Source organism: Zootoca vivipara, chromosome 3 (genome assembly GCF_965207765.1).
Source record: "Zootoca vivipara chromosome 3, rZooViv2.hap1.1, whole genome shotgun sequence".
Classification (NCBI taxonomy): Eukaryota; Metazoa; Chordata; class Lepidosauria; order Squamata; family Lacertidae; genus Zootoca; species Zootoca vivipara.
In genome coordinates this window covers 58,688,831-58,707,556 of record NC_142586.1, presented here as the reverse complement: position 1 = coordinate 58,707,556, position 18,726 = coordinate 58,688,831, and the positions used below count along the sequence as shown (strand labels likewise).

At 43.2% G+C, this 18,726-nt stretch overlaps 1 protein-coding gene across 1 annotated transcript; it reads left to right on the top strand.

The window, feature by feature from the left end:
- Window positions 1–201: 201 nt before the first annotated feature.
- On the top strand, window positions 202–17,096 carry IFNGR1 (interferon gamma receptor 1). Its single transcript, XM_035108888.3, has 7 exons — window positions 202–366; window positions 5,245–5,362; window positions 5,520–5,689; window positions 8,281–8,450; window positions 10,953–11,127; window positions 12,550–12,668; window positions 14,211–17,096. Exons 1-7 carry the CDS (start codon window positions 279–281, stop codon window positions 14,646–14,648), a joined length of 1,278 nt encoding a protein of 425 aa, XP_034964779.1. The 5' UTR covers window positions 202–278; the 3' UTR covers window positions 14,649–17,096.
- The last annotated feature ends 1,630 nt before the right edge of the window (window positions 17,097–18,726 follow it).

Genomic DNA, 18,726 nt, shown 5'->3' with positions numbered 1-18,726 from the left:
GAACTTGAGGTTGTTTTGGACCGTACTATCTCAGACAGAACAAGAGGCAGCTGCAGCTTTGTTTTGCTCACCCATTGCTGTTTTGCTCACCCCAGAGAAGGGACTCTCCAGCTGAAAAGTCCGGAGGCCGTCCCTTTCCAGCCATCCCGCCCCTACGTGGGAGCCCGGCTGGGTGGGTGGGGCTTTCTCCGAGGGAGCGGCTCCAGCAGCGGAAGCTCGGCGGCGGCCGACGCTGCTTTCTGCCCTGCCGCGGTTTGTTGTGGTTCGGGGTGAGAGAAATGGGGCCGGCGGAGCTCCTGATCGCCCTGGCAGTCTTGTCGTGTGCCTTCCGCGGCGGGTCTGGCGCGCCGGCACCGCCGGAGAAAGGTACCGCGGGAGGGGAACGGGTCCGGGTTCGGCCTCCTCCCGAAGCGAGGCGCCGCCGGAGCCTGGCGCATTGTTCAGCGCGCTGGCTCCGCGAATTCTACTCTTAAGGATTCCTGGATTAAGAGGCCTGGGCTGTGGGTTTAGGATCTGGTTTCCGGAATTCGTTTTCCGGTATGCCAAAGCTCGCTTGGTTCAGCGCTGGTCCCTTTTGCTCGCTTCTCGTCTTGGCAGCGGCGCGCCTTCTCCACGCTTCCCTCTTTGGATTTTACGCACACTGTCTGCCTGTCCCGTAGGTTAAGTAATTCGAAGGAGGCATCGTCTCTAGTTGCTAATCTTCGTTGCAAAGTCGACCGGGCAAACGGGAAGCCCACCTTTCAAATCTGCCCATCTTTAATGGGCTGCCAAAAAATAATAATGGGGACATTATTTATCCGTGTCAAATTTATTTATTCATTGCGTTTTTATATCCCACATTTTGTGTGTGTGTGCAGTGCATGTACCTTGGTATCAGGTGTGCACGAAAGACTTATCTTGCCCCTCGCAATCCCGTTCAAGTGAGTCAGGGTTTGTTAGAGCTGATTGTGAGGCCTCAAATCAGTACAGTTGAATATACTAAGATGATCTGCCTTGCTAGCCAGCACTGCATTTACTTCCCACATATTGTCAAATATGCAGCTAGTGCTTCCAGGTCACAGAGTTTTAAGTGACTTTCAGACCCCTGCTTGTGTTCGGCTCTTCTGTAAGGCTTTGTGGTTTGGAAAATGTTTGTGATTGTCTTTTTTTTTTCATCCTGTATTGTATTACAGAAGAAGTAGGTTCTCTGGCGCTTATTCATACAAGGAAGTAGATATTGAAGTAGATTATTGTATTTCAATATTTTGCTGGAAGCTGCCCCGAGTGGCTGGGGAAACCCAGCCAGATGGGTGGGGTATATATAATATTTTATTATTATTATTATTAAAGCAACATGGCATAAGCAAATTTACTTAAGTTAAAGTAAATATGCCACATAGCATGTGAGTTGTAGGCCCAACTGTTGCCTGGATTTTTGTTGCTATAGGTGAAGCAATATTCAGGCAGAATCTTCCATAACTCAGAAGATCTCCTTTTGGTGTGCTGATTCACAATGAAGCATTCTGTTATAAATTCCCAGTTCATGCAGATTCTACATTGTGTTTTTAAAAAATAAAAGTATTTATCTACCGCTGTATCATGTATCACAGCAGTTTACAACAATATTAAAGCATACAATAAATCCATTAAAAATATTGTAGAACAAAGGACCTGGTTAGTGCCCAATGTTAACTGTGCTCACACTCAAACTAGCACACAATAATCTGCAAGGCGCCTGTGACTGAATTGTAAGAAATCTTTGCCAAAAGGCCACACCCAGTGGCTTCTTTTATTAGTTTTCTAATTATAACCCAATTGTACAATACCAATTAGTTCCAAATTAATACAATTTCATTAAAGTGAGAACTCTTAAATTGGGACAGGGCCACTCATGGAAGTCAAATGTGTCCAGCATAATATATTTCAATGCTATTTTTGTTATTAAAGTGAATGGCAGTCATTAACTTAATATGAGAGAAAGTTTTACAAATGCCCCAAGTCCTAAATTTTTCAGCCATGCATATTTTTATTGTGATATGGCCTTTAGCACTGTATTTGCTGTGGATTTTTTGCTCCCAAACTGGCTGTGCAAAAGGCTGTTAGTGCTTAGGTATGAATCATTAGGTATATCAGTGTGGTATTATGTCACCCTTTGTTGACCTAATGTTTCAGACTACAATTCCCATCAGCCACAGCTATTACAGCTGTAGTCCAAAAAGGTCACGACATTGGTAAAGACTATATTAGGCGCACAGAGCTATAGATTAATCAGAGTAACACATGGGTTTGTTTGCTCATGCTGGTGCATGTGATCAAGGGATAGGTCATGGACTGAAGCATAGGGATGTGTGCAGGGTGAGGCCGCACAGTAGATGTGCACCTTTGCTCTCTACACCTGTGCTCTGGGGTGGGGGGTGGGGAACCACACTGTGTTGATATGGGGCCTTCAGCAGCTGTACAATTGATCCCGCCTGGAAACCAATGTCCCCACTGTGGAAGGACCTGTGGATCCAGAATTGGTTTCCACAGTAACTTATCCACCCATTGTTAAAACCGTGTTTATGGAAGACAATCTTACTCGGCTATGAGTGATCGAAGAAGAAGAAGAAGAAGAAGAAGAAGAAAAGAATCAATCTTGCTCTCTGCAAGTTAAGCATAGTAGGCTACTAAACCAACTTGTCCATAAAGGTCACTTAAAATCAGCTGGCCCTGGACCCATGAAATGAATGCAAACTCTTTCTTTTCACAGTACTTCTGAATTCTAAAGATACATTATTAGTGTTAACCTATTGAATCGGTCTAGTAAGATTTCTACACATCCTCTGTATCAGGAATAGCTAACTCACAGGCTGCCTCTGTTCCACCAAGCAGCTTTTTGTGGTCTTTAAGACCCTCAAATTTGTCATCTGTTGTTGTTTTAATGTGCTTTTAGTTTGTTAGTTTTACACATGTGGGTTTCCTACTGTGATGCCATGAGCTCTCCAAAATTTGTCAAGATTTTTATTTTTTGATAAGGGCTTCCATAGGTCTCCTGTGACATTGACACCGGAAGGTTGTTTGTGAATCCCCAAAGGCCCCACTAAATTTGATACTGTGTTAAAAAAATAACACTGACCACTACTGTGATGCCATGATGTCAGGTGTGTGTGTGTGTGTGAGAGAGAGAGAGAGGTCTAAGATCCCTCAAAGTTTTTATTCTGTATGAATTTAACCAAATATGATTTAAAACCGTATAGTCTTCTGATTTGGGGAACGCAGGTGGCGCTGTGGGTTAAACCACAGAGCCTAGGGTTTGCTGATCAGAAGGTCGGTGGTTCGAATCCCTGTGACACGGGGTGAGCTCCCATTGCTTGGTCCCAGATCCTGCCAACCTAGCAGTTCGAAAGCACGTCGGAGTGCAAGTAGATAAATAGGTACCGCTACAGCGGGAAGGTAAACAGCATTTCCATGCGCTGCTCTGGCTCGCCAGAAGCGCCCTAGTCATGCTGGCCACATGACCCGGAAGCTGTACGCCAGCTCCCTCGGCCAATAACGCAAGATGAACGTGCAACCCCAGAGTTGGTCACAACTGGACCTAATGGTCAGGGGTCCCTTTACCTTTACCTAGTCTTCTGATTTAAAATAGTGTAGTCTTTTGGAAAGCAGCTTTTAAAATTGTTCTCACTATGGCCACTTTTGCATTTGGGCTGTCATGTTTATCTTGACATACATGCTCTGAAGAGTTGACTATGGTTCAGGGTGGCCTTTGGCTCTGTAGGAAGGCATGAGGAACAGATGTGGAGCAAGTATTTGAAGAGGCACTTGGGAAATCACTTGGAACTCTAGTTGCGTATTTTCTGTAAATATGTTAGAGATCCCCAGCTTAGAATCGTTTAACAGCTGGTGTGCTTGTAGCTGCAAAACAATTGTGTAACTCAAGTTTGGAAGTCCTCTAAGGAATAGTGGTTTACTAAAAGCTAGGAACTTTTAGCTTCACATAGCACGTCGTCCTGAGTTTGGAAAGGATATTGTCAGTTTAGCAAACTGTCCTTTTCTTCTTTTTGGTTACGTTCCTGAAGAGTTTAAACGATGGCTCCCTGATAGAGATAAGTATTATGTTGCCTGCTTTATCGAAAGGTGGTTATCTCTACAACTAAGTAAAATGTATCTTCCCTTTTATCCAAGGGAAGACGCAAAGACATTCATTTGGAACTTAAAATGTTGCACCTACATTGCACAATATGAGTAAAAACAGAACTTGTGGGTGCCAGTGCAAGGGGAAGTCCTAGCTGTTTTTTTTACAGTTGTAGATGAAGCAACCTGTGGGGTTTAACAGGGGTACCCACTGTGTGCAAAAAAAAACCTGCAAGGGGTCTGCCCAAATACCGGTACCAGGAAGCAGCAGGAGTCAGGAGAAGTTGTATTTGTTCGTGAGCTCCAGAACAGCAGCTCAGCATAGCAGGCAAGACTAAGATGCCAACCCATTTCCACTGAGCTATGGAGGGAACCACATCAAGAGAGGGTGATTTAGCAGGATTATACGGGATTATTACCCCTGGTTTGTCGTGATGTACAGAAAGTTTTGTGGGAAGAAATTGGAAGAAAATGTTGAAATATAGGAAATAGGTACTGTAAAAACAACTAGGGAGGGAAGTGAGGCTATTAAAAAGTACAATATAACTTTAAGAACTAAGTTTGTCCCCCCCCCAAAAAAATCCATTTTTCCATTTTAGATCATATGCCTGAGACAAGGATGATCTTACAGCTGATTTTTTTTTTGCAAGGTGCTCTGGGAGCCCCCCCCCTTACTAAAGAGCAGCATATTAATAATTTAAATTCGGAGTGGTTTTTAGTAGTTAATTCATAGTGAGGGAAGTAGCTCATGAACCTCAAGCTGTCTGTGCCACCTTGTGCCATGCAGGGTGGTACAATTTTTGAAGGCTGGTATAATTGCAGAGCTACAGTTGGTATATTATTTTGTAGAAAGTTTCAGTTGAATTATCACCTTATTAGACCTAATGGCATGTGTCCTGAAATGCATAAAGTGGGCTGAGTGCAGGCAGGACAGACCTCCTTTGCAGACATTTCCTACCTGTATAGGAATGCACATGTGTGTGACATGCGGGAGGCTGCAGAAACACACAGGGCAATTCTGCTGTCCACCCCACTCCCAGTGTGTTCTGTTTATATCCTTCTGCTATAATTATAAATAGTCATTTGGTTGGCCGTTTTCAAAATTCGTTTAATTCAGTTGCATCAGAGTAGTAATAATCTTTGCCTTTTCAGTGCCTTCACCAAGCAATATTGTCATAGATTCATATAATTTCAACACCTCTGTTCGGTGGGATTACAAAAGTGTGTCTTCAAAGACTCTCTTCACTGTGAGCATCAAGTGCTATGAAGGGTAAGACTGTTTTGACTTTGTACCTCCCCCAAATGTTTGTTCGTTCAGTGCTGTCTTCTAACGAATCAGCAGATTAACAGGAAAAAATTTTTTGCAATTTTATCACACTTTATAAATTTGAATATGAACTTCGAATGTTTTCTTTTCTTTTACATAGGGATGGTGACATGGAAGTTGATAACTGTGTAAACATAACACAACACTATTGTGATATCACCCACAAGGTTGATCAGTTGTGTGATACATTCTGGGTGAAGGTTAAAGCTCTTAATGGACTGCATGAATCTGACTATACATATTCAGACCGATATCATCTGTTCGAGAATGGTAAGTTGTCATTGAAATATGTAAGGCTTCTAGATCTTGAGTATGGGCTATCCTTTGCAATGGGCTAGGGGAATCTCCAGGCCGCAGGGCAATCAGAGCTCACAAGGGAGTCCAACTTAGCCCACAAGGTTGCAGTTTGCAGGTGCTCCTGTATTTGACACAGTCATGGGAGGCTAAGGTAGCATTTATTCAGCTCTAGCTGGTGAACCAGCTACTGATCCCTTTTGGACAGAGGTGATCTGGCCACTATATTCTGGTAATATCTGGTAATTTCCAGATTGGATTACTGCAACATGCTCTACGTGGGGATACCCTTGATGACTCAGAAACTTCAGTTGGTCCAAAAGGCAGCAACCAGATTACTGACTGGGGTTCCATTTTGATCTCCTACAGTCGTGTTTTAAAACAGTTGCATTGGTTCCCAGTTTGTTTCTGGGCCCAATTCAAGGTGCACTCACATTGGTGTTTAAAGCCCTAAATGACTCAGGCCCCCCCAATATCTGAAAGACTGTCTTCCTTCCCTACAGACCCTCTATGGTGCTGAGACCAGCAGAAAAGGCCCTCTTGGTAGTTGTAAGAGGCTCAGGGAGGGGTGGGGTGGGGGCCCAGGAGAGGGCATTCTGTGTGGTAGCCCCTAAGCTGTGGAACTCCCTACCCACACAGATGTTTAATACTTCACTGGTTGTCAAGTTCCCAGCAGGGAGCAAGATCACAGAACAGGATTTAATCATCACTCATCTGAGTGAGAATTAAAGCCTGTGCTTTTTTTCCTAGAAAAAAAGCGTGCCAGTACTCACCATGAAGTTGTTACAGTAAGTGCCACACTTTTTAACAACAACAACAACAACAACAAAAGTGCCAGCACTGAGTACCCTGAAAAAAAGCACTGATTGTCCAAAAGCACCCTTTGAAGCAGCTCTTACACACAACCTGTTTGAAAGAGACTTCTGCAAAGGCTTTAAGCCTGTCCCTGCACTCAGGGTTGAGCCTCCAAAGGGAAACAGCTTTCTTAAAGTCTTTTGTAAATCTCCCTCTTTTAACTCCCCAATCTTGGAGGCTAAGAAGGCAAGTGCAAGGTGACTTGGAAAATAATAATTTATTTATTTATTTATTTATTTATTTATTTATTATTACAAACTTTTATTCGTATCCTGCCCTCCCCGGCCGAGACTGGGCTCAGGGCGGCTAACATTAAATATATAACATTCGTATAAAATAATAACAATAATTAAATTTCCTCCTAAAAACAAGTCAGGATCAAGTCAGGCTTGATCCCTTTATTCCCCTTGTGAGCCTCTTGAGATCATGAACTTTAAGCAGGGAGACTCACAGAGCCCTTTGCAAGGCTTCCCATGCTCCCCCTTTAAGCCTCCAAGCTCAGGGGCTTAAGAGTGGAGCATGGGGAGCAGGCCTGGGTGATATATCGATTTATCGCCCAGGACCGGTATGAGGAGCCGACCGCGATGTTGGTTTCACTTAAGTTGGTGAAACCGCCACCACTCCTGAGCCCCTCTGCTAGCAGCATCCACTAGAGGGAGTCAAGAGTTCCTTCCTCCAGCGGGCACTGCTAGCTGAGGGACTCAGGAGCGACGGGCGGTGGTTTCACCCGCGATATATCGCTGAGTGAAACTGCCATCCCAGTCTGCCCTCATACAACAGAGAGGGAGAAGCAAGCTGTATCGGCAAGAGCCCCCAGCCTGGCACTGTCTCCCGCAAGCCAGCGGTGGGGGGGAGGCTCTGGAACTGCTCAGCTGAGGGGAGTGCAGTTGCCACTCCCTGCACAAGCAGCGAGAGTATCGGGGCTCTCTCAGCTGTGGGGAGGGAACATTCCCCTCCATCTGAGACAGCCCTGGTGCTCTCGCAGCTCACACGTGAATGGCAAGAGCATCGGGGCTGCTTTAACTGCTCGCTGTGGGGAGCGGCAACCGCTCTCCCCTCAGCTGAGCAGCGCAAACAAGCTGCCTTGTCCCAGTCTGCAAGCGTGGGTGAAACTGCCTCGGCTTTCGCCAGTGCATCTTGTTCTTTCAACATCATGGTATGTCGCCAAACCCCGCAGTGTTTGGCTGGCGATACACCATGATGTCGAAAAGCTGGTATCGCCCAGCCCTAAAGGGGAGATGTGTGTAGCACAGGTGAGCAGCCTGTGACAAATAGTACCTGCCTCCTATTAAAATGGCTTTGTTAATGCTCCTATTATGATTCATGAGGGATAGCTTCAAGATTTCCATACTGAATATCTTCATGTGCTGTCGATTCTCTCTCTATTGATTATCATTTTAATTACTTCTGTAGTACTTCACAGAGTTAAAAGAAAAGTATAGTTGTTATTCTTGCAGCACAACACTTTGAGGTATATTAAGAGAGTGGCACGGCCCAGGCAGCCTGATCCGTACATACAGTAGAATCTTAGCCAACACAAATGGGCTGAGGGTTGCATTCTGTCTACAAGTTGTTCCCCAGAAAAGATCTGATGATTCACCCATACTGCTTCAATCACGCTGGTAAATGTTTAAAGTTGTCTGTAGCTAACTTTTTTGAATTGCAGTACTGTGAACTGTTTGATATTAATAGGAAAAGTTTAACTGTTTCAGGCCGAATAGCACCACCAAAATTTAATATCTACATTGAGAAGCATGAAATAATAGTGGATACTGAAATTCCTCTCACTCCATATGGCAAGAAGTTCCCACTTACTTTAAGGGCAAACATCACAGACTTCACCTCCAGAGTGTTCCTTTGGGAAAAAGGACACCCGAAAAAGGTATATTTAAGATGTATCAACTTCTCTCCCTAATGTAGAGGCGGTTTTTGATGTGATGCTCAGAGATCAATTTCAGCATAGTTCTGATGAGCTTCAGTTCTCCAGCAGGCACATGAAGTATATTCCACACCTTTTTTAGGAAACTGGAAGTTGCCTAATGGCTAGACTTCTGGGTGTGCTTTGTTTCCTGTTTCATGCTGTATACTTCATTGTGAAGGGACATCCTGTTTTTCTTTTTGATATTAGCATGGGGAAGGTAAAGGCCTGGGGAAAAATGTGTTTCTTTCAAAGTGTGTGCTTGCTTCTCTCTGTCTACAAGTGTACCACTGATGGCACTATTTCCCCTTAAGAGCATACTTGGCTAGATTTTATTTTTTGATAAGTGCTGCAAACTTCAACAACATAAATTCACATGATTGACCTGTTCATTTATGCTGAAGCATTGACAGTTTTGCAATTGACAGTTGGAATTCTTTACCCAAGGCATTCCTGTTACTTACTGTGTTGAGAATCTATGTATGTGTCTCTGAATCAGGCGTACTGCATAGAGCTTTTAATGGACAATCTCATGGGACTGTTCAACGTGCTACTCATCACAGCAAGACAATTGAAAACAATACATTGATAACAATTTAGGTTAAACAGGTTTCTACGTGTACATTAGGGTACAGTTAAAGTTTCAGTCTCCACATTTTTTTAAAGAAACAAAGTTTTATCTCTTGGAGTACTGATGGTTTAATTTTGCTACAATAGTATATAGTGCCTTTTAAAATAAGGTATTAATTTACCACACACACACACACACACACACACACACACACCTACCTTACAGTTTAAGAGAAGAAAACACCAGGGAGGAAGAGATTTGTGAAAATTATGTAGGATCCAGCTGCATATTGCCATCTGAGGACCTGGGGCAGTGCTTCTACCTTGGATTAGAATAAAGGTTAAGGTAAAGGGACCCTGACCATTAGGTCCAGTCACGGACAACTCTGGGGTTGTGCGCTCATCCTGCTCTATAGGCTGAGGGAGCCAGTGTTTATCCGCTGACAGCTTCTGGGTCTTGTGGCCAGCATGACTAAGCTGCTTCTGGCGAACCAGAGCAGTGCATGGAAACGCCGTTTACCTTCCCACCGGAGCGGTACCTATTTATCTACTTGCACTTTGACATGCTTTCGAACTGCTAGGTTGGCAGGAGCTGGGGCCGAGCAGCGGGAGCTCACCCCGTCGTGGGGATTCGAACCGCCGACATTCCAATTCACAAGCCCTAGGCTCATTGGTTTAGACCACAGCACCACCCGCATCCCTCTGGATTAGAATAACGAGCACTAAAGAATGGAAATGGGGGTGGGAAGCAAAGGAAGAAAGGGACTTGGTGAGGAAGAGAGTGCTAGCAAAATGTTGGGAACAGGGAGGGCGACATTGTGAGAGAAAAGACAAAATGAAGGACAAGAGTATGCAGGCACTTAGAAGCAAAGAGCAAAAGTTTAAAATGAATGTCATAATGAAAGGGGAGCCAGTAAAGAAGACAGAAGTGGTCAGTCCATGAGGCAGGATGGGCAAGATGAGTAGCAGATTTGAGAACTCAAGATAGAGGCTGGAGAAGAGAATTAAGCATACCTGGGGAGGGGATTAGGCAAGCTTGATGCTTTCAGTAATAGAAGTAGCATAAAATCAGCATAAACCAATGTTTTAGTTGTAGGAGGAGAAAGAACTGAATGAAATTTGGAAATATTCAACAAATGCAAAAGTCAGGATAATGTAATGGTAAAGAAGAAAAGATAGGAATTTCTGTCTCTTTTTTAAATAGACTTTTAAAAAGAGACAGTAATAATGGAACTAGACTTAAGAGGAGGGAAGAGGTAAAGAGGAGGAGCTATAAATTCAATATATATTTCTTAGTTATTTCATTTGAAACAGTTGGGGGGCAGGGCGGAATCCCAATATGTATTTTCATGTATCTAGGTATATGCCCCACAATATGTTGGTCATTGATTTAAATATACCACAGGTCTCTTGTTCTAACACTGTGGGGCTAAATAAGTGTTTCAGTAAAAGAGAAGACAGTTGATGAGAATAACTTGGTTTTGTTAAGCAAAAAAATCCCAATGGCTTTTAAGAGCACAAAGAGGGATGCTGCGTATTGAATAGCAATGAGGTTAGAAAGGAAGAATGTGGACCAGGACCCTGATTAGGTGAAACACCACTGACATGAAGTAGGAATGGAGGTGGAGGGGAGGACATAGGAAAGGGGGAAATGAGAAGATTGATTGCATCATTTTAGGAACAGGGAAGTAAGCCACATACAATATAAATCATGCAGTGGAGAAACATGGAGCCCGTAAAAAAGGCTTTTTCCACTCTGCAAATCTTCAGTAGCAAATTAGGTTGTTAGTAGGCAGGGTTTAAATCAGCTGGCAGGCCCCTTTCTGTTTCCTTGCATATATTGTATTTGCATAACAATTTTTTTACAAGTTACATTTGTTTGTTTGTTTTTTACAGCGTCAAAAATTTGAGGCAGAGGACTGTAGTGATACATCATGTACCATATATATTCATGTTCCTTCTTCGGAAAGCTTGTATTGTGTTTCAGTTCAAGGATTTTCAGAAGAGTTTGCCATTCAGAGTGAAGAATCTGAAGAAAGATGTATTGACATTCCTCCTAAACACTCATCAGGTAAATAAGTTAATTCTTCACTATTTTGAAAGCCTCATAATCTTCAGAGCAGAGGATCATATAGACGGGTGGGGAACCTTTGCAGCTCCATGGGCCACAGTCTAAACAAAATCTGCCTCATAAACCAAATTGGACAGGTTGGCAAGTCAGCTACCCCTTAGTCATCTGCCATCATTGTGATGTCACATGATTGACTGGGTGGGGGTAGACTGCAGCCTCCACATCTTTGCAAAAAATGGTCTCTTTCCTCCTTTACTTAGAAGTAACCACCACTGAATTCAGTGGTTACCGTGGTCACTCAGCTTCATAATTTGGAGTAGAGGGGGATCACAACTTGAACGGAGGTTAGGTTCTGAGATTGTACATATAGTCAAAACTGTGTGTCACTAAAACAACCCTGGAATCACTCCTACCCGACCATCCCTACCTTTCCAGTGCCGGCACACTGTGCAGGTCTTGCCTGCAACACAAGGTGTCAGGAGCCTCTCAGAACCCAGTAAGCAAGGCAGAGGGCTTAATGGTGCTTTCTGCACCAGCACTTTTCAGCTCTCTGCTTTGCGTGCATTTGTGTGATCACGGGTGACCAGCCACCAGGTGCATAAAGCTGTGATCGTGCAAGTTGCAAGTCGACTGTACTTGCGCAGTTGCCATTCTGTCTAGATTCACAGGTGCCATTTCAGCTTTTTCTGACTGCTACGTCTTAATAACCTCCAGCTGTTCAACTGCTGCAGTTATGGGACAGCCCACAAACACATCCGGGAAGTTCTGTGTTTCAAAATGCAGCTTCCTGGTTCCTAATTTGTGAGAGAACCTATGATGTCAGTCTAGCTTCTTCAGAATTGTTCTCCCACCCACACCGTCAATAGAACTCCCTACTGATGGAAGACTGCCCATCTCAAGCTAGAAATGCTACACAGTCATACCTTGGTTTTCGAACAGCCTAGTTCTTGGACGTTTTGGCTCCTGAATGATCGAAACCCAGAAGTGACTGTGACTGTTTTCGAATGTTCTTTTGGAAGTTGAATGTCTGACAGGGCTTCCTCAGCTTCTGATTGGCTGCAGGAGCTTCCTGCAGCCAATCAGAAGCCACACTTTGGTTTTTGAACATTTTGGAAGTCAAACGGACTTCCGGAATGGATTCCATTCGACTTCCAAGGTACGACTGTATAGATAGCATGCTCTCATGGATAACTGTGTGTGTGTGTGTGTGTGTGTGTGTGTGTGTGTGTCCCTGTCCATGTATCCAGATTGTGCTCCAGGCTGTTTTATAAATAGCTCTGCGCTGCCAAGGAAGGACCTGTTAATTTACTGAAAAATATCCATACTACTTTGAAATGTGTAGCATACATATATCTGTGAATTAATAGTATTAGACCCAATGCCTTGTTATTGTATCAAATGTCTGTCTCTTTAATTTTGTAGATTTAACAGTGCCTATAACTGTAGGTGTTCTTGCAGTTCTTCTTTTGGCGGGAATCTTTGCAGGAATCTACAGATGGTTCAGTAAGAAACAGAGAACAATTAAACTTCCTAAGTCTCTGGTAAGTTCTCTGTAGGAGCCTAAAGCTCTTTTCTTCATATATAATGTCTTAATAGCTAACAGACTCAAATTTTATTTCGTTGGTTCTCTTAGAAAACTTACATGCTGCTTTATAGCTTCAAGAGACTCTCAAAGAGGGTTGCAAAAGTTTCCAGAATACAGTCATATACAATTATAATATTGCGCACTATGCAGATTTGGTAGAACACATTGAGTAAGCCAGGCATAGGCAAACTCGGCCCTCCAGATGTTTTGGGATTACAACTCCCACCATCCTTGATCACTGGTCCTGCTAGCTAGGCATGATGGGAGTTGTAGTCCCAAAACATCTGGAGGGCCGAGTTTGCCTATGCCTGGAGTAAGCGAGGACTGCTTTATTCATAATAACCTCGGCTGTTCAGGCCCAGAGCTGAAGAAAAACCTTCCGCTGCTGGTATAAAATGCTTTGATGCAGCACTGACAAAAATGATGGGCCTGAGTGACTACTAGATGGTAGGCACGGTCTCCAAAATGCAGTGTCCATGGCATAGCACTGCATTGTGGGGAGATTAGAAATGCTGTCAGCAAGTTCAGCCGCATGGGGCCCTGTGCACATCTTCATCCCTGTGCTGCCTGACACAACTTGGCAGTAAAGGTAAAGGGACCCATGACCATTAGGTCCAGTCGCAGACAATTCTGGGGTTGTGGTGCTCATCTCGCTTTATTGGCCAACTGGGTCATGTGGCCAGCATGACTAAGCCACTTGTGGCGAACCAGAGCAGCGCACGGAAACACCATTTACCTTCCCGCTGGAGCGGTACCTATTTATCTACTTGCACTTGACGTGCTTTTGAACTGCTGGGTTGGCAAGGGACCGAGCAATGGGAGCTCACCCCGTCACAGGGATTCGAACAGCCGACCTTCCGATCGGCAAGCCCTAGGCTCTGCGGTTTAAGCCACAGCGCCACCCGCGTCCCTATCTAGCAGTAGTAGCAGTCAAAAGTGAAGGCCTCCACAGCCAGATTCACTGGTGTGGCAGCCATTTTAATTCCCCACAATTGATTTTATGACATTTATCCCACTTTTTTGTTTTAAATATCCAAATATACATTTATGTTCAAATGATGAATAAAAGATTACAATGCATCATATCAATTTAAGCAAAACATAACATTGAGTATATTATCTTGAAATCTCATATTCCAGTGATTTATGAACTCCAATCTTTCAATAAACTTATGGATTACTTGGACTTCCTTGCTCCTCTTACAATTTTTATAGGGCTATGATAACTAAACATGGGAGCTGTATGACAAATTTATCACATATTTTATTATGACTTATTTGTGTTGGACCGGATTATTATATTTTGCTCTTCATGGCAGTATAAAAATTAAAAGCGAAATGAAATGGACAGGGAAGAAGCTGGAAGATGAGCAAACTGATGCACTCCCATGTGTTCATGCATGCTAAAATGGATGAGAAATGGGCTTTGCATTATCTTTTGTTTCCAAGGAAAATAACTTGCCACTAATTTTTTCATTTCCTTTTTTTGTTTCTTAAGGCTGCTGTGGTAAGAAACATGAACCCAGTCAACTTTGACCCCAAGCCAGAGGGCAGACATGCTGCTCTTATAACTGAACCAGACATTAAGCCAGAGTCGGATCCCTCAGGAGAGGCCACAGGCCTCAGTGACTCTGACCAAGAAGCAGATACACTCCACTCTCGGAGAACTTCAAGTCTCCCTGAAGGCATTATTGTGGAAATCTCTGAAGGTGAACAGAGCGCCAAAGAAAATGAAAATTATTTTAGAGATCTCAGTGGCGAAGAAGAGATGTGTAGCAGTGTTCCAAATCTGGATCTTCCCAATGCAGATGTGGAACAACCCACACTCCCAGATAGCTGCAGAAACATTTCTGGCTATGACAGGCATCGTTGGCTTCCTCCTGATGTGGAAGAACGGTTGAATGCACAGAGTTCCAGTGACATATCAGAAGCCTAAGAGATCCGTTTCTCAATCTGAGAGAGAGCGCGAAGCAATTACTTTTGACTATCACAAATATCCATTGTAAAGGTTTATAAGCACTTTGGCTTATCTGAAGTATTCTGCTACGAATTTGAAGTATTGTAGAGTTGGAAGGGAGCCCGAGGGTCAACTGGTCCAACCCCCTGCAATGCAAGAATCATAATCTTTTGCCCCCACTGTGGGAGGCAGTCTGCATTTTTTGAATACCAGCTGCAGGAAACCTCAGGATGTGAAATGCTGCTGTGTTTCAGGCCCTGGTTGTGTGCTTCCTGTAGGCATCTGCTTGGGCAACTAACCATGAGAACAGCATTCAGACCTTGATGAACCACTTACTGCAATTTTTTACTTCTCATAATATATGCGTTCATGATTTATGATGTGAAATTTGAAACTATGAGTTCCCGATCTTTAAAAAAATGTACGTTGCAAGCTAACACTCAAAGAAGATCTGACAGTTTTATTATAACCAAAGACTTAGTTTAACTGTACAGCTACACACACACTGCTCTAGAGAAGGGCTTCAGCTAACTTTTCTAATAATAGCTATATAGATACAGATAAATAAGTTTCCATAAATATCCTCTAGCATTAAATTGTACCCTCCCCACCAGCATGCTTGGGCCTTGGTCTGTGGTCAACTGATTTTAATGCCTCTCTAGATACCTTCCCCTAACTGTGTAGAGAGGATATTTTCTGGTCTAGTGTAGTTCACGCTTCCTTTTCTTTGGACTGATAGTTGGAACTGATAAAACTCTCTTTGCCACATAGATGGGTGCAAATACAGGCCGCGTCCCTTGCGACTGCAAAGCCTGTGAGCTACAGCCATGTATAAAATGAAGTATGTGTGAACTGATAGAAATCACACACCCTTGTTTGTTTGTTCTCAGGTACCATGCTCACTTCTGAACATGGCATTATTATGAGCAATAGGTTCACAATAATGAATCTCCCCAAACTGCATTTTCATTTCGCCCACTGGCAAGGCAGCGTTTAAAAATCTGATACTCATAACAAGACACAGCTCACTTGGAAAGGGGGGGAGCCTAATAGAATGACAATAACACACCAGATGCTCCAGCCTCATAAATTAGGAAAAGATTATGCATAGCCAGCTGTACAATATAAATGCCCAGTTTTTTATACTGCACCATGACTCTTGGTGTTTATCATATGGTCTAGCATCTGGTCAGCCCTGTCCACTTCCTATATATCTGCTCTGCTTTAGGGGTTATTTATATTCAGGGCTTTCTCCCCAGTTTGTATTGTTCCTTAGTCTAGTCTAGTCTAGTCTACCTATAATAAGACACAAATGTGGCCTGATACAGGGGGGGGGGCACACACCACACAGTGTCAAACAGGGACAAGACAGCAAAATGGGGAAGCAATGCACAAACTGGCGTCACATGGGGAACTGAATAGACAAAGTCGGAGGATTTTTGTATAGTCTTCCTTTTTACTGCAGATTCATTGTGTATGTGCATTGCAGTGTGTGCTTACCCACTGCAGGAAGAGCTGCTTGACCTTCCTAAACTAATGAACTGTTCAGCAAAATATTCATTTGTACCTGAGATTATCAAGGCGTTTGGGAGCCATCTAAATAGTGTTCTGGATTTTTCAACAATCTACAGATAGGCTGGCTCTGCAGATGGCTGAAGTGTCCACCCATCCTGCCAGTAGTATGTCGTAGGAGATGTAACCACAGATTGGGAAGTACCTACATTTGCTGGGGGTGGGGAGGAAGTGACAAGTAACCATAAGGGCCACAATAACTCTCTCCTGAAAGGTAGGCATTCTGCCACCCACCCACACTATAAACCTATGATACAGGAAGTGCACCATTTATTCTGAATTGGCTCCATTAGCCCTCAGTGATGTCACAGTGCCAAGTCAGGTGGGTTATTGAGTGTTGGGGATGCCATCGCATCCACATTGTGTTGCATGAGATCACATTGTGAGGAAGAAGCAGTTCCAGTGGACAAAGGGGAATATGTGCCAGAGCAGCTACTGACTGACTATTCAGCAGCAAAAAAGTTCGTCCTGGTTTCTTTACAGGTGGGTGATTAATATGGTGCTCCCAGTTAAACTTCAAGTTTGCAGCTTTTATTTTATTTCTGATTATTTCTCTGTTTATATCTGAGAGCCATATCTGTGGTTAGCCCAGGGTTTAGCACTGATCTGTAATGTGGCTTATCTCCCACCTCTCTGTCCTTTGACCAACATTAGCCACAAAGTTCTAAAAATGCTGTGTTTGAATTATGGGCATGGAATTTATAATCCAAGCTTGTAACATTAAAGCACTTTTATACGGATTTGTTTTTAATTACATGTTTGTTATAAAAATGTGTGTGTGTCTTTATATTTCTTACTTTCATAAGTGACTATTGGCTGGAAGCCAAAATAAACGTTCCTTCTGGAAGAAACCAATTACATAAATATTTCTGCATGGAATTTGTTTTGAAATAAACCTAAAAGTGCATGCACCAAAAAGGAAGAACATCTCAGTACAACAAGATCACTAATGTAAGGGAAAGGATGTATAGTGATAACAGTTCTTGGTATATTCTGAATAAACTGGTGGGACACTTCAACAGCCTTAGTTCACTAAAAAGTTAAAGCAAATTTGTCTAGCCAAACCATGGAAAAAAATAATGCCGATAGATGGCACTCTTGTTCTGTCTTTTCCAGACTAGCATCTGGACAGTAATTGAGTCCAGCTAAGGCAAGGAAGCTATGATTAGTTTCTGTTCTTCACAATAGCTACCTTATAGACATAGTTGATCTAATATGTACTAAAATTTTCTGTCTCTGTTAAATTGAAGAAATGTACTTGGGTTCTTTTTCTTTTTTAAATTATACTCAAACACTGCTCAGTATCTTATTTCCTTTTGTCACTTTATATACCATGTAAGCCTCCTGAACTGTGATGAAAACAAAAGGAAATGGAGGGGGAGCTCTTTCCTCATCAGCAAAGTACCCTTTCGTGTGCAGAGAGCTTCCATCTCTGCAGCATTTTGGAAGCTTGGCAACCTAGAGTCCATCTAGTTCAACATTGTCTACAGGATTTCAGGAGGGTCTCTCCCAGTCCCACTTGAAGGTGCTGGGGATTGAACCTGGAATCTTCTGGATGCAAAGCACATACTCTGTCACCCTTGCCGATGCAGCAGCAAGTGATTCCTTACTGTGGCAGAGAAAATGAAGAGGACTGAGGCCTCACTTCTCCATAGTTGAGAGAGAGAGAGATGTTCTCTCGCTGTCTCCCCATCCCAGTATTCCACACAGGTCCAAAAAAACAATTTAGACTGAAGTACAGAGAACGGACTTCATCCATGTAGATCACAGGTATTGGTGTCTCCTCTGTGGTTATGCCATCTATACCCCAACAATTTAATGAGAATATACCCTGCCGTGTTATGGATGCTTTTGCTGAGATTCCTGCATTGCAGGAGGAAAGACCCTAGATCAGTGTTTTTCAACCTTTTTTGGGCAAAGGCACACTTGTTTCATGAAAAAAATCATGAGGCACACCACCATTAGAAAATATTTAAAAAATTAACTCTGTGCCTATATTGACTATATATAAATCAAATTTTTCCCACGGCACACCAGGCAACATCTCGCGGCACACTAGTGAAAAACACTGCCCTAGATGACCCACAGGATCCCTTCCAACTCTACAATTCTATAACAAGTCAATATCTTCAGTACCTCTATAGACTTGAGATTGGATCATGGTCATCCAGCGGAGGGGGGTTAAGAGGGGCATTTGTGCCCCCTTCCAGTTGAAAAATAATTCCCAGCTTTAAACATTTTATTAAGAGGTTAAGTTTCTGGCATTGGCAGAACCGGAGATCATACAAAATGTACAGGCAATATTCTCAATTTTATTGTGTGAGAAACTAGCCTGCTCCCCCTTTTTCAAGTTTTACTCCCCACTCCCCACCCCAAAATACCCCTGTGGATTTTGAAGGCCTGTTGTGCTGGCATTAAGAACCTAGTGGTCTGCTGTGCTTCATCGCTTCCCCATCACTGGTTTGGAACACAAAACATTGTTGCA